At 34.0% G+C, this 14,016-nt stretch overlaps 1 protein-coding gene across 1 annotated transcript in view; it reads left to right on the top strand.

The window, feature by feature from the left end:
- The window catches only part of DPYD (dihydropyrimidine dehydrogenase), an 808,753-nt gene that overhangs the window by 388,830 nt on the left and 405,907 nt on the right, over nt 1–14,016 (top strand). Inside the window, exon 12 of the mRNA XM_040999080.1 lies at nt 1,207–1,391. Within this exon, the coding sequence (XP_040855014.1) occupies nt 1,207–1,391 (185 nt within the window). The remainder of the gene's footprint in view (nt 1–1,206; nt 1,392–14,016) is intronic.

The raw sequence follows: 14,016 nt of genomic DNA, 5'->3' as shown, positions 1-14,016 counted from the left end.
CTATCATCTACTACTTTTCGGATGCACTAGTGGGTACCCCCTTTAAAGCAGAACAGCCAAAATTCAAACTTTTAAACAGGTGCACTAATATAGAATGTAGTTATTACAAACAGTGGGATAAGCCAATGCAAGCTCCTGTATTTGATAATTTTATTTTGAACTAGACAAGTTGATACATTCAACCACTAGCTATTTGTTTCCGGGATAACCAAACCAATTTCTTCCCATTGAAATTTTTGTTTTCTCTTTGGATTTGGAGTAATAGGCTGGTCTGCTAGTCTGTTCTGAGGTGCTGTTCTTTAAAAACATGATACGAATAGCTGTAGATAATGTTTTTTCCTAAACATTGGCAGAGTTTGATCCATTATATGTGGTATTATTTTCCACATGCTTTTTATTTCATCTCTTACAAAACATTTTCTCTAAGTTAAAGTCTATAATTCTTTCCAATCTCAGTTTTATGTTTGTAATGAGAATTTCCTTAGTTTTTTCTTAAAGAGATTCACTTTTAGATTCATTGTTGCATGACATATTTAGCAAATAATTACAAAACTATTTTACATAGTGGTTTCCACAAGGAATTCATGAAACCGTTTGCATTTGTGGGTTTTTACAAAATAAATAAAGCTGCAGTTGCTGGGTAAATGTAATTGTATTACTGAGCCCATTAAATTGTTTAAAAGAAACTGTAAACAATTTGGTGAAAATGCAAGTACTTTGTTTCTCTCTCTTATTTTTTTCATAAAAAATCCTGTAAAATTAAGAAATTGATCATTCCCCTGTGGCTGTGGTAGAAGTTATGCCAGAAATAGATGTGGATAAGTTTGGAATCATATGAATGATAAAAAAATTTGTGAAAATAATGAGGTGTAAGTGAAGTTTTAGAAAATCTATTTAATGTGTATTTAAATGGCTGTACTTTCCTTCTTTCAGAGATCCAATATTTCTTTGCTATAAATACCTGGCCTGATCATGGCTAAATCTGTGGCATTTATTTCTATGAGTTGTATTTCAAATAAGTTAGTGTATCTTCAATATATTAACTCTGATATTCTGTTAACATTCATTTGTTATGGTTCATTGAAAACAGTTGCTTGAATCCCTGGAATATTAATCAATTCATATTTTTTCTAAATTTCCAGATTATTATTATGTGGTACACAGATTAGTCATTGCCTGTTCTCTTTTACTTTTTTTTTTCCCTAGTAAAAGAAGCCTTGAGTCCTATAAAATTCAACAGATGGGGTCTCCCTGAAGTTGATCCAGAGACTATGCAAACAAGTGAACCATGGGTGTTTGCAGGTGGTGATATTGTTGGTGTGGCTAACACTACAGTGGAATCGGTGAACGATGGAAAGCAAGCTTCTTGGTACATTCACAAATACATACAGGTAGGCATTTATCATAATCGCATTTCGTTTTTCACAGTGAGTACATACTTATTTTTGGTTATAATAATAGGAACATTTTCATAGAGTTTATAATAAGTATACTTATTTATTTAGATTCTATTTTTAAAATATAGGCTACTTTAATTGACTGAATTTGTTATGCATTTCTATCAGTGTAGTGAATTCATGCATCATTTCTGCTGCCTTCAGTAGATTCAATGGTGGCTGAAATATACAGAGAAATGTATTTATAAAACCAAATGATGTATTTATGATATCTGATGGGAGACAGAATTGATATTCATGATATTACATAGATCAACCTGCATACATTTGGACCAAATGAAGTCTTTTATATTTCTGCAATTTTATGTACTTTACCTTAAGTGTAAACAAATGTGTAATTAATATAATTTTTTGCTGTTTGCTTTGTAATAAATTTCAAAATGAAAAATGATGAAATGCAATGTTGAACTTGCTCTTGTATGTGCAGTAACTGGGTAGTCTTGGCGAAGGGAGCCATACTTTACAATTAGTAGTTTTTCTTTTTGACCAAATAAATGGGTAATTTTTGTCCTGTTTAATAATTTAAATTATATTCAAAGTTGCCTTTTTTTTTTTTAAGTGGAAAATGCTTCTGAAGAAGTTTCCTCTTGGGAATGAGATTCTTATTGTCTCTTTCTGATTCCGGGAAGACTCTACTCACAATATTCTTCCTTATGTTCCCTCTTTCAATTTACCTTTTTTATTCCACTGTACTAACAACACTCTCTCTTTACCATTACCTTGAATTTTTAACCTTTTTGTATTGTAATTATTGTTCTATTGTGTTTGCAATTGATGTGCAGGTGGTTATCTGTTAGATAGGTCTGCTGATTGCAATGTCTTTTCTGTGTTTGACTGCTTTTCCTACTTCCATCTCTCCCTGGCATCTCTGAGTAGTGAAGCTGCTGCTGAGTCTAGGCCAAGGTATTATCTCACAGAAGTGTAGGATCCTAAAACAGAATGTCAGCAACCTGTGGGTTTTGCATAGAGACAAAGTTGTGACGTACAAAGCAGCTAGAAAGACTCCAGATTTATAAACAAAAACTCCAGGGCCTTGCATTATGGCGATGCAGCTTAAGCCACCATTTGCTATGCAGCATTCTGTATTGAAGCACTGTTCAAGTCCTGGCTACTCTTTTTCACAACCAACTCTCTGCCATTGTCCTTGGGAAAGCATTGGGAAATGACCCAAATTCCTAAGTTGTGCCTGGTTTCCTGCCATGCACCTGGGAAATTCAGACGGAATTCCTAGGTCCTGGTGTTTGTTGACCCAGATCTGTCTGTTGTGGCCATCAGGGGAGTGAACCATAAGTTCCTAATCTTGTCTTCTTCAGTGTGTCATATTATTCCACTCATGATCCAGGTGTCTTGTAGATATCCCACATACTGTTTAACCTACTTTTCCAACACACTGACATGCTCATATGAATGTCTTTCACAATCACTACTTTTTTTTATTGATTACATTGCATTATATGACACAGTTTATAGGCCCTGGGATTCCCCCTACCCTTCCCCAAACTCTCCTCCCATGGTGGATTCCTCCACCTTGTTGCATTACCACTACTACTAAACCAAATGTGCTAAACCTACTCTACACACAGCGTTTAACATTTCCGATTCTCAAGTTCAAGCACACTAAAATAGTATCCTTCACACTTAGATTATGCAAACTGAGGCAGTTTTCAAAATAAAGTTTGGAATCAATATGTGATTGATGGCTACTTTAACATTTTTTTTTATTACAAAGAGATATACAAAGACAGGTGTATAGAGATGTCTCTCTCTGCTGTTTCATAGTTCAAAATTACACAGCAGATAAGGATAGGCTAGGAGAAAGCCACAAGTGAGGAACTCAATCCAAATCTCTCATGTGCTTTGACAGGGACACAACTGCTTGCACCTTTACCATCTGCATATCAGGGTGTACATTACCACGAATGTAAAATCAGGTGTGCGGGAGGGGATTGAACCTGGGCACTCTGATATTGCACATGAGCTCCCAAATGTCATCTTAGCTGCTAGGCCAAATGCCAACTGTGAGAGCTAATGGCTGTTTTACCTAGAATCAGCATTAAGATAAACACACAAGCGAAGGAGACTGTAGCATTGCTAGAATATATTCATAGGGAAATTTTGTAAAAAAAAAAAAAAAGGAAAGGATACAATGTCAAGATGCTTTTCAGAAAAATGCAGTTAACAAGATCACAACAGTTTGTGTGCACAGCACACACATATGCACTCACACACACATAAGCACATGCTTTTTTCTCATAAAACAGCATAAATGCATGCAGGTACATGCACAAACTATCTGTGCTTTATTTTATTCTTGTCTCTCGTGTATTTCTGATCAGTTCTATTTCTTCTAGACATGTTTTAATGTATTTGTTTCAATTTGCCTATCTTTTGTGTGGCGTTACAGTTTTTGTTGGCCCGACATCTTACCAAGCAGCCTGTTAGCTCCTTGAAGAAATCAAAGTGAAATCAGATATAGAAAAGGAATCTCTTCTGTCAAGTCCGCATGAAACCCAGTGCATGTGTGAATTCAGTTTCTAGGAGTGAAAATGGTGGATGACACAGATGCTGGAGAGATTTGAATAGCTAAAATTGGACAGGGTCAGTGAGAAAATATTTTTTCCTTTAAACATTTAAATCTTCTAGATTTTGAATTAAAATACATGAAATGTTTAAACATATTTTGTGTTTCACAATTATCATCCTAAATATTCCTTTAAAAGTAAAAGTTACAGGTTGCTGAGAGGAAGAGAGAGAACCCTCCCATCTACTGGTTCACTGTCCAAATGCTTGTAATAGCCCAACTGGGGGCCAGAGCGAGAGTGTAGATGCAGTGTATGTCTCCCACGGGAGTAGCGTGACCCTGAGTCATTGCTGGCTCCAGGGCCTTAATTCACCTGCAGGTGGAGTCAGGAGCCAGATTCAGTGGTGGGGCCCAAGGACTCCCGTGTTGGATATGCAATCTTATCAGATATTACTAACTCCCCTCTGCTGAAGGATTCTTAATCGTTGTTTTTCTTTCAAATTCTTGCCTATTTTATTTTAGCTTCCCTAAATCCGATACGTGTCTCCTGGAAAAAAACAAAAGTTAGCTATCGTTTTATTTAGCTTTTCTTACTTTGAAAGGAGAGAAGCAGACCTTTCTGATGAAGTAAAACTTGCATGTGTTAAGAAATACATAACTCTAGGAATGACAGTGTCTGGAATATAAAATAAAAAATCTGTGCACAGTGAGAGTTTTGGATTTGGTTGAAGGATTTCAGACTTGTCAAACTAAGTGTTGAATTACATTTTAAAATAAAAAAAGAGATGGAAGGTAGGTAAAAAATTCTGTCAAATAAATTTGGTGTGTCTACCTGTCTACCAGGGTGTGGAAGTGAAAGTGCTAAGCAGTGGTATGGGTAAAAAGGAATACACGGACAAAGTGAGATTTTTCTCATGAACTTCATTCTCTTCTGTATTGCTTTCCTTGAAATTACCTCTACTTTCTCTGTTATGTCCTCTGCCTTACTCAGCCAGAGCCATCTTGCTAGAATGAAGTTTGGCTGCTAATTTCCTTACTTAAAATCCTCAGTGGCTTTTCTTTGCACTTCAGATGAAGCTTGATCTCTTGTGACATCGATTTGATTGTGACCAATACACAAGAATTCTTCTGTATCAATATTTTCCCCATATTCCATCCACTTTCTTGGGTTGGATCCTGCTTGCCTTTCCAGGTTTCCGCTCTCATCCTTTTCCTGGTGTAGTTTTCCTTTCTTTATAACATGATTTATTTATTTATTATTTTTAAGGCAAAGTAACACACAGAGGAAGAGGGTGAAAGAAAGACAGGAAAGTCTTCCTTCTGCTGGTTCATTCCACAAATGGCCGCAGCCTCTGGGGTTAGTTTAGATCAAAGCCAGGAGCCAGGATGATGGACTTCATCTGGTTCTCTCGCATGGTGCAAGGGCACAGTGGGTTGGGCTATCTTCCACTGCTTTCTCAGGAGCATTAGCAAGATAATGGATTGGAAGTTGAAGCCCAGACTTGAACTAGCACTCAAATATGATTTCAACATCACAGGGAACAAGTAGCCCCATGGTGACACAATACCGGCCCCTTGATATGTTTAAAGCCTATTTCTTAATCTGTCTCTACACAAGACAGTGACCATGCTCGTCTACTTTTGCCACCTAAAGTAAGGAATGCGATCATTTAATGAACAGGATAAATGCTTAAATGAATTTAAAGAGGCATTAAGGAAATAAATCAGGGGTGGAGGGTGGATAGCATTTTGGTGCAGTGGTTTAAGCTCTGCTAGCCATGATGCCATCTTGTATCAGAAAACTGTTTTGGGGTCGCTCTGCCTTCTATCCAGTTTCTAGCTAATGTCATCAAGAAGCAGTAGATGATGACCTTACTACGTGAGTTCCTCTCATGTTTGTAGAATGCCCACAGGGAGATGCTGCATCGTTGCCTGGTGCAGTCCTGACTGTTTTTGCTCCCTCACTGTCTCCCTGCATCCCTGCTCTCATCCCCGTCCACGTGTGTGCATTTCTCTCACTCTGGGTTACTCTGCCTTTCAAGTCAATAAGTAAGCAAACAAATCAAATCTTAAAGAAGGAAAATGAATGGGATTATTATGTGGCAATCTAAATAACATTTAAACCAGTGTTTCCTTACAAATATATAATTTGTTAAAAAATTCTATAACATGTACGATGTATTTGTGAAAAGATGATTATATTCTTTTGCTTTACATTTCACATTAGACCCTTTGGGAGAATATTAATTATATTGATGGCGATTTAGTAGCTACATGATAGTATGGATTAGTGTATGGGATAAATGAAATTTAGTATTTAGAATTCCTTTATGATAAAGTCTTACATAGGAATTTTTTAGACATTCATATTAGGATTTCAGTAAGTCCCACAGTAGTCAGAAAAGAGTGTCACTTAAATTCCATTAGTTAATTTGCTCAATTATCACTTATTGAGTACCAGCTGCTGGGTACAACACTTGATATTGGGAAGATACCAAAATGAATAAATGAGAAGAGGTGTAATATGGCAGTTACAAATTGGGCTTTGCATTGAAGGGCAGATTTTGGACCCAATTTCAACACTTTGGAGCTCTGTAGTCAGCCTGTGATATTCTCAGCAATAAATAAAGTATCTGTTAAAAAAGAATAAACGATGCTAATTAGAATTACTATGGTATTGTGTTGTGGAGAAGATTATGTGACAGAATGTATGAAAAATCTCCTAGTATATTCTCTGCTCTGTAAGTATAGCTGTATTTTTGTCAATCGTTTGAATTATTAAAATAAGATTTTAAAAAATACAAACTAGGATACTTGGTTATAATTTTAAAATGTGCGATCTTAACAGATAGAAGTTAAAGTAGGCTATTTTAGGTAATTATAAAAATGTACTATTAAAGCACTTATTTTCTTCACATATAGACATTCATTTATCTTTCTATGAAATTATCCATGATTTGATAATTCATTAAATTATTCAATCAATAAAAATATTGCTGTCTTTCATAATTACTAGGTGGTAAATGTGAATTAAAACAAGAAACTTGGCTTGCAGGAGCCTTAGTAAGGAATGGTCTAATAAGGATGTCAGCTCTGTGGCTGTAAATCTAACACGTTCTAATTAGGATAACAATTTAAAATGTAGAGCTACAGAGCTAGTATGAAAGAGAGAATAGGATATGGAATCAGCAGAGGCTTCTCAAAAGTCAAGATACAAATATAGGCTATAGGAAAACATAGAAGTGATGAAACTTGCAGGCCACTGAGAAAAGTTTATATAGGCTGCTATGTGCAGACACAGTACTGGGACAAGGGTACCTGCTTGCTGAAATTCAGAATAGTCTCTACTCACTACACGATGGAAACTTCTTTACACAGCCTCTATTCAGAGCAAGGAGTGCCTCCCTTGAATATTCACAGAGATGTTCTCTACTTGCCCCATAAATTTTATCCCAGGGTAGGGTTTCATTTTATTTCTCCAAAAGCATAGTCTAGTCTAGTGGAGACCTTGGACATGGAGAATATATGGGCAACAATGAGATAGAAGTTGTGTATAATACTGGGTCATAGCATGCGGAGAATACCTGGCCTGGGTTATAGTTTTAGGTGTGTAATGATATCATGATCTTTGTGTATTTATAGAAATGGTCTGAAAAGCTCAGATTAACATTTTCTAATTTGTCAACATATCCCTTTGTAAGAGTCCTCATTTGTAGTATTAGTGTAGTTTTCTTTAATTACCTTAATAACTTTGTGGTATCACATTGTTAATATTGTCATGTTAGTGTAATTCAGGCATTTTGAGCTTTTTCTACATTTTGTATATCTATTCAGCTACATAGAAACAAAATGAAAACCAGCAGTTGGTCACAAAATAAACATAGAGGCTGTCAGGTTAAATGAAAGCAGTCAAACAGGGGAAAAAAACCCTTACATTTTTACTTGCTTGTGGAAACTAAAGAAGTTAATCTCATAGAAGTAAAGAGTAGAAAAAGTAATTAAGAGAGAGTGGAGGTTGGAGTTTGGATAATGGGTACCAACATACACTTAGAAGGGAAGAAAGAGTTACAATTTTTATGGCAGCATGGGGTGAATATGGTTTATAACAACTTAGCTTGTATTTCAATATGCTAGAGGGTTTTTAGTATTTCACCACAAGCAAATGATGTGATTGAGGTAATGGACATGCAGATTATCATGATTTGATCAGCATATATCACATGCAGATATTCACACTGCACTTCGTAAATGTATAGAATTATTATGTGTCAAATGAAATTTAAAAAAATGAAATGACTGAGCATCAAGGATAATTTTGAAAGTGTACCTAAATGAAGACTACATAACTAAAAGAATAACTAGCCAAATAATAAGATTTCTTCAATTATTTATAAGATCACTATGTGTTCTTGTGTGTGTGTGTGTGTTTGTGTATGTGCATACCTGTATTTAAGTAAATGTTTTATACCAGGAAAATTAAAAAAAAAAACTAGTCATTCAATCTATCAGTCATTTTTTATTCTCTCTTAAAAAAAGTTTGAAATGAGGGCTGAATTCAATAATTACCCTTTTGAAGTAATTATGGAAAAGTACATATCTGTGGTACAATGAAAGCTTAAATTTATTATAACCAATGAATGCTAAAGTAATCACAGAGCAGAGATCAGTGCTGCCTGGAATAATTGCAAAGACTTGTGAAAGAAATGCCCTGATTTTATCCTCCTCAGAACATAACCTTGTATATTTTCTTGCCAGTCACTGTAATAATAGTGACTATTTGTTTAGCATCTATTATATGTTATACTTTATTTTTGTTACAATGACCTTGTGTAGTGGGTATCATTATCTGTGTTTCACAGCCTGAACTACAAAGGCTAGAATGATTAAACCCATTCAAGGTCAATATTTTGTCATAAAGGAAGCCAGGAATGGAACTCACACGTATTATTCTATTATCCCCTATTCTAAACTGTTTCCCTGGTGTTTTTCAACTATGAATTGTTACTCTTCTCCCCAACTGTCACCTGTCCTTGACACTTTCTCATACAATTTCTATGTATTAAAATTTAAAAACATAGTAATATTTTAAACTTTTCCTGATTGTTTTCTGGAGAAATTAGAAGACAGTGATTGGCGACTGTATTTTGTTCATAATTTTGTTCTGGTTAAAAGTATATGTAAACTGAATTGTGACATCGCCTTAATTTCATAAAATAAAATAGTACAGGGAAATATCAGCTGTATGATTAAAGACGTAAATCTGTTAATTATGATAAAAATAAAGTACCTTAATTATGTATGTAAATCCAATAATTCAACAGCAACAAAAATTGCATAAGTCCAAAATGTTCATTTTAAAAAAGGAGGTTCAGAAAAAGTAATTTATCATTTGATGCCAAATTTGACAATTACTTTATTCATTAAAAATGTTAAAATAGCTGATTATAAAAATATGCATACATTAGCTTCTTTTTAAATTAAAAAATACAGATTATTTTTTTCATTTTCCTCTTTTATAAAGGAAGAAAAAGGGTGAAAACTCTTTGAAGAAAACATTTAAGAGTTTTATGTATTTTGCCTAAACCAATCTAAAATAGACTGTCAACATTTTCTATTTTTGTTTCTGGAAGAGCACCAATACCTTCAAGAAGCATTCAAAATGTTTCCTTGTGGTTTCCCTGCAGTTATTTTAGTTGTTTAATTCACAACTGTTTTGACAAGATTTTTTCTGTTAGTAGCTCCCCTTTATCATATATTTGGAAACATTCAACTTAAGTTTCATAGAATCAACTCCTGCTTGGTTATATTCATATAACTCATTAATTTATGTAGTATTTATGTACATCTGTAACCAACAAGGAATGAGCCAGTGAAGAACATTTGATTCCTGGTAGGAACACAGCTCATCTGATGAGAATAGATATTGTATTGGCACCCAGTGTTACCCTATTAGCTGAAAAAGTTCAGCATTCCTTGAGTGTCCTTTGTGACCTCATAGAAGAAAATGAAGAAAGGGATTAGCCTGGTAATTCAGCCAATTTATGGGCTACAAGGGATGTCAAGTTCTTCTTTTACAAAAGTATCCAAAGAGAAGACTCTCAAATGTTATGAGTTTATAAAAACATCAGAAGATGGACAATTTTGTTCTGATATAAAAAGGCTATATATAGCTCATTTTATTATGTCCTTCCACCAAAAATAAACTTGAAGCTAGAATACATGGCTTAGTTCATCCAGATTCTCATGCTACACCAGAAGCTCATTTTCTTTGACAGAGATGTGGTATGATTGAGAAAGAGCTTGTTACGTAGTCAATCTCTATGGATTTATAATCTTAAAAGCCACTGGCTTGGTGTCATCATTATCTGATTTTTTTTTTTTGGTTTTGTTTTAAATAAACTATCTGCTAGATGGAATGTTAAAAACACACATACAGTATGTAGTACTAGTAGTGGAAAGAGTCAACCAAATCTGCATGATATTGTTGTGAAATCAGTTGTAGTAGCAGAAATGTAAATGTTGAGAGATAAAAGGCAGGCGTTACAGCTGCAGGAATAAATATGAAATCCAGAGGTAGAGGTAGATACTTAAATAATGGAATTGTTTGTGTAGAGCTTGTTTAGAATGGGCAGGGAATGAAAAAGACAAGAAAACTCACGTATTTACAGATAACTGCAATGTTTAAGAAAGAAATCATAGGGACATTAAACATGAAAAGTTTTTGGTAAACCATGTTTATAAATAACTTTCGAAGTTCTCAAACGTTTAGTTATAATTGAAGTTGAATAATTATAAATTATTGTTTTTTTGATGCCAACTTTAAACAACCAGAAGCTAATTATTTTGTACATGAACTTGTATAAATGTGTGGTCCTAGTGATATTTTTTTGTTTCTGTGAACTTAATCATTTATTAAAATATGTTGTGTTACTGTATTGAGTGCTTACATTAATATCTGATATTGCTTTTCTTACTTCATTCAGGAATATGTATTATTCCTTTTGTTTTCTTAGTCTTTCCTGAAACTAATTATTGGGACTGCATTCTACTGAAACAGAAAGACAGGATACCTACTTAAATGTTGTGGCATCATGCTAGACCTCAAGTATATTTCTTCCCTCTGTAAGCTCACAGGCTGCAGTTTGTCTATAGGTACTGTTTTCTAGAATTTTTCTGAGCCTAACAAGGAAGCTTATATAATGCTATAAGAAAGTTCTTTAGCAGTTGTATCAGTGTATAAGTCTGTTTAGAAAACAGTATTTTCGTATTAGTTGTATAATATTCAGTTGTATTAGTTTATAAGTGTTTAAACTTAAAGTAGCAACATTCTTCATAATGATCAGCAGTGTTGACCTCCTTTTCTGTTCTTTAAGGTGTTTGTATATTTTGTTCTTACTCGTTGGCGTTACAAAAGCATCACTATCTGTTGCATGAACTATGTATCTCAGGGGATTGGTAGTGAGGTTCAGAGCCTTTAACCTCTTGGTGGCTGGTTCAAATCTGCCCCAGGTCAAAAGTGACATAAAGTCATTATCATCTGATGGCAGTTCAATGGGGTATGTAAAAGGAATTTGTGAATCTGCTACCTGGCTCATAGTAATAGTTGTGATTTTAGTTGAAAGGAAAAGAACTGAGGTAATTGCTAAGTATTACATTTTCTTTCTCTGAGCTACACCTCTTTTAGGTAGATTTGTTGGTGGAATGAGGTGGAAAATTAGGCATATACCTTTATTGTTTTCTGTTTTGGGGTCATGGGATGCACATTCATATAAAATGTTATTACCATTTTTAAACATTACTTAACTATTACACAGGTAGTTATTTAATTTTCAGATGGTGATTAAATCAAAATTTAAAGTTTCATCATTCATTTCTTGCTTCTTCAGAGCGCTTCTGCATATATGTTTAGATGTTTCATTTTCCTTTTGATTCGTATTAACTTCATCTACATTGAACATATGAATAAATAAGAAGATCTGTTCCTTCTCGTTACTGTTTTACTTCATTAACAAAAAGGAAAACACAATTATAGACAAACTGTAAAGATGGAGAATTCAGAATTGAATATGAAGCCAAAAGATCATTGTTATCAGACCAGGTTGAATTATATGCATTCATATAAATATCTGAAATCTTTTACCTTTGCCATTTTTAGAGTTTGAGTTTATGTGAAGTATTTTGTCCTTTCTACATCTTCAATATAATCAATATAATCAAATTATTAAAACTTTTTAAATTTAGAATTGCTTGAATATAATTATTTTTCTAAACAGGAAAAAATAGGGATGCGTTTCTGTCTAAAAAATTAAAAGATCACAGCATTTTATTAATTATAGCATATTTATGATTACATTTTATATCAGTAATTTTCTAAATGAACCCATATAGGTTTTATGAATTTAAAATCTATTTCTGATAAGTTTGGCTGTATGAATTTCAGAGCTATTTCTGATAACTTTGGTGAGGTGAACATAATATCTGAAAAATTATAGCAACTGTGACTTTGTTAAAGATTTCTGATCTGGATAAAGATGAACACTTACTGAAAATGTGAGTCACAGATTTTTAAAAACAAACTTAACATGAACTGATCACAGGGCTTAAAAGACAGTCTTAACTTTAAGTAAAAGACACTTGTTATCCATTACCATTCCTTAAAAGGGAATCATTTTAATTCCACATCTTCAAAGGCATTCTTTTACCCTGGAAATATACCCATGATTTCCTGATATCTGAAGAACTATGATTTTAGAATTAGAAATTTAAATTGCACAGGCTTAATATTAGAGCATTTCCGTTACCCTTTGCAGGTTTTGAGGCAGCTTATTCGACCTTACAGTCTCACCAGGAAGCTAATGGGAAAGCCTTGCAGCAATCTTCACAGGAAAGTTTCCAAATGTCAAGTGTCATCTTTCCAGCTGTTAGATGAATGGGTAGCCAAGAGGCATTTATTTGGGTGTGCAGCCCCTGTGAAATCTGGGTGAGGCAGCAGAAAAGACTGTAATTTGGTGGTTAGTTTACCAGCCCTGGTAGAGTTGCAAATCCTCTGTCCAGGCCTTGGACTTCTGTTTGTGGCTTAATGATTGACAGCCAACAACAGTGTTCCTGCACTTAAAGAATAGAAATGCTATTTTAAAAAAGGCATCATCGATATGTCATACTAATTTTTGAATCCTCTACTGCTTCAGATAAAAACAATCTTATCAACAGAGCTGCCTTCCTCTCCTCTAAAACCCTTTCCAACTGAGAGGAGGTAAAGCTTTTGAAATGACAGCTGTATTAAAATCTTGGGACTTATTGAAAAAGTGTCCTTCAGTTTAAGATATATTGCAGAGTCTTTAATTCCCGTGTTAAGAGAAGATTGATATAAATCATTGGGCATTGTCAGGTTGAAAACAATGAATATCAATAAAAAGACAGTTTTAAATCATAATGGATTTGGTTTTAGATACTGATAGCCTCCAAAAAATAATATTGAAGTATGTCATGGCTAAATGTAGTTTCCATGCTAAATTTTTCCACTTGCTGGAATCACAGAATTGAGATAACTCTAGCTAGTCTGGGAAACTGAGCTTCTAGATTTAATGAGTATCAGAAATGTATGCGATCTCATTTTTATTTCTATGATTGGGAGCGGAAGCATCAAATTTTCTTACAGTGTCTGGAAAGTTAATTCCATTTCAACTGCTTATAAAATCACTTGCAATAAAAACTATACTAACTTTTAAAAATTTACCTCTTTAGTGGTGTTTTCAAGTTAATTTGTGATTTGTTTCCTAGATAGTATTTCTAAATAATTAATGCACCAGAAGTTAATAGATTTTTAAAGAATTATATTCCTAATAGTGTACAGCTATATGAAATGGCTGTATATTGTTACAGGTAGGAGAGGGAGAATGTGAAGTTTAGCCTATACCTAATGGAGCTGTCAAAACAAAGATATATGGTTGGTTATAGAGAAAGACTATACCATAGCTAATAGGTAGTTTTATTGCCTTTTGTTAACTTTATATAGGGTCCCAAACTTTTATTAAATGA

Source organism: Ochotona curzoniae, unplaced genomic scaffold, assembly GCF_017591425.1.
Source record: "Ochotona curzoniae isolate NIBS_2020 unplaced genomic scaffold, NIBS_Ocur_1.0 scaffold_1037, whole genome shotgun sequence".
Lineage (NCBI taxonomy): Eukaryota > Metazoa > Chordata > Mammalia > Lagomorpha > Ochotonidae > Ochotona > Ochotona curzoniae.
The sequence above is the reverse complement of the archived record's forward strand: the minus strand, read 5'-3'. Positions and strand labels throughout refer to the sequence as shown.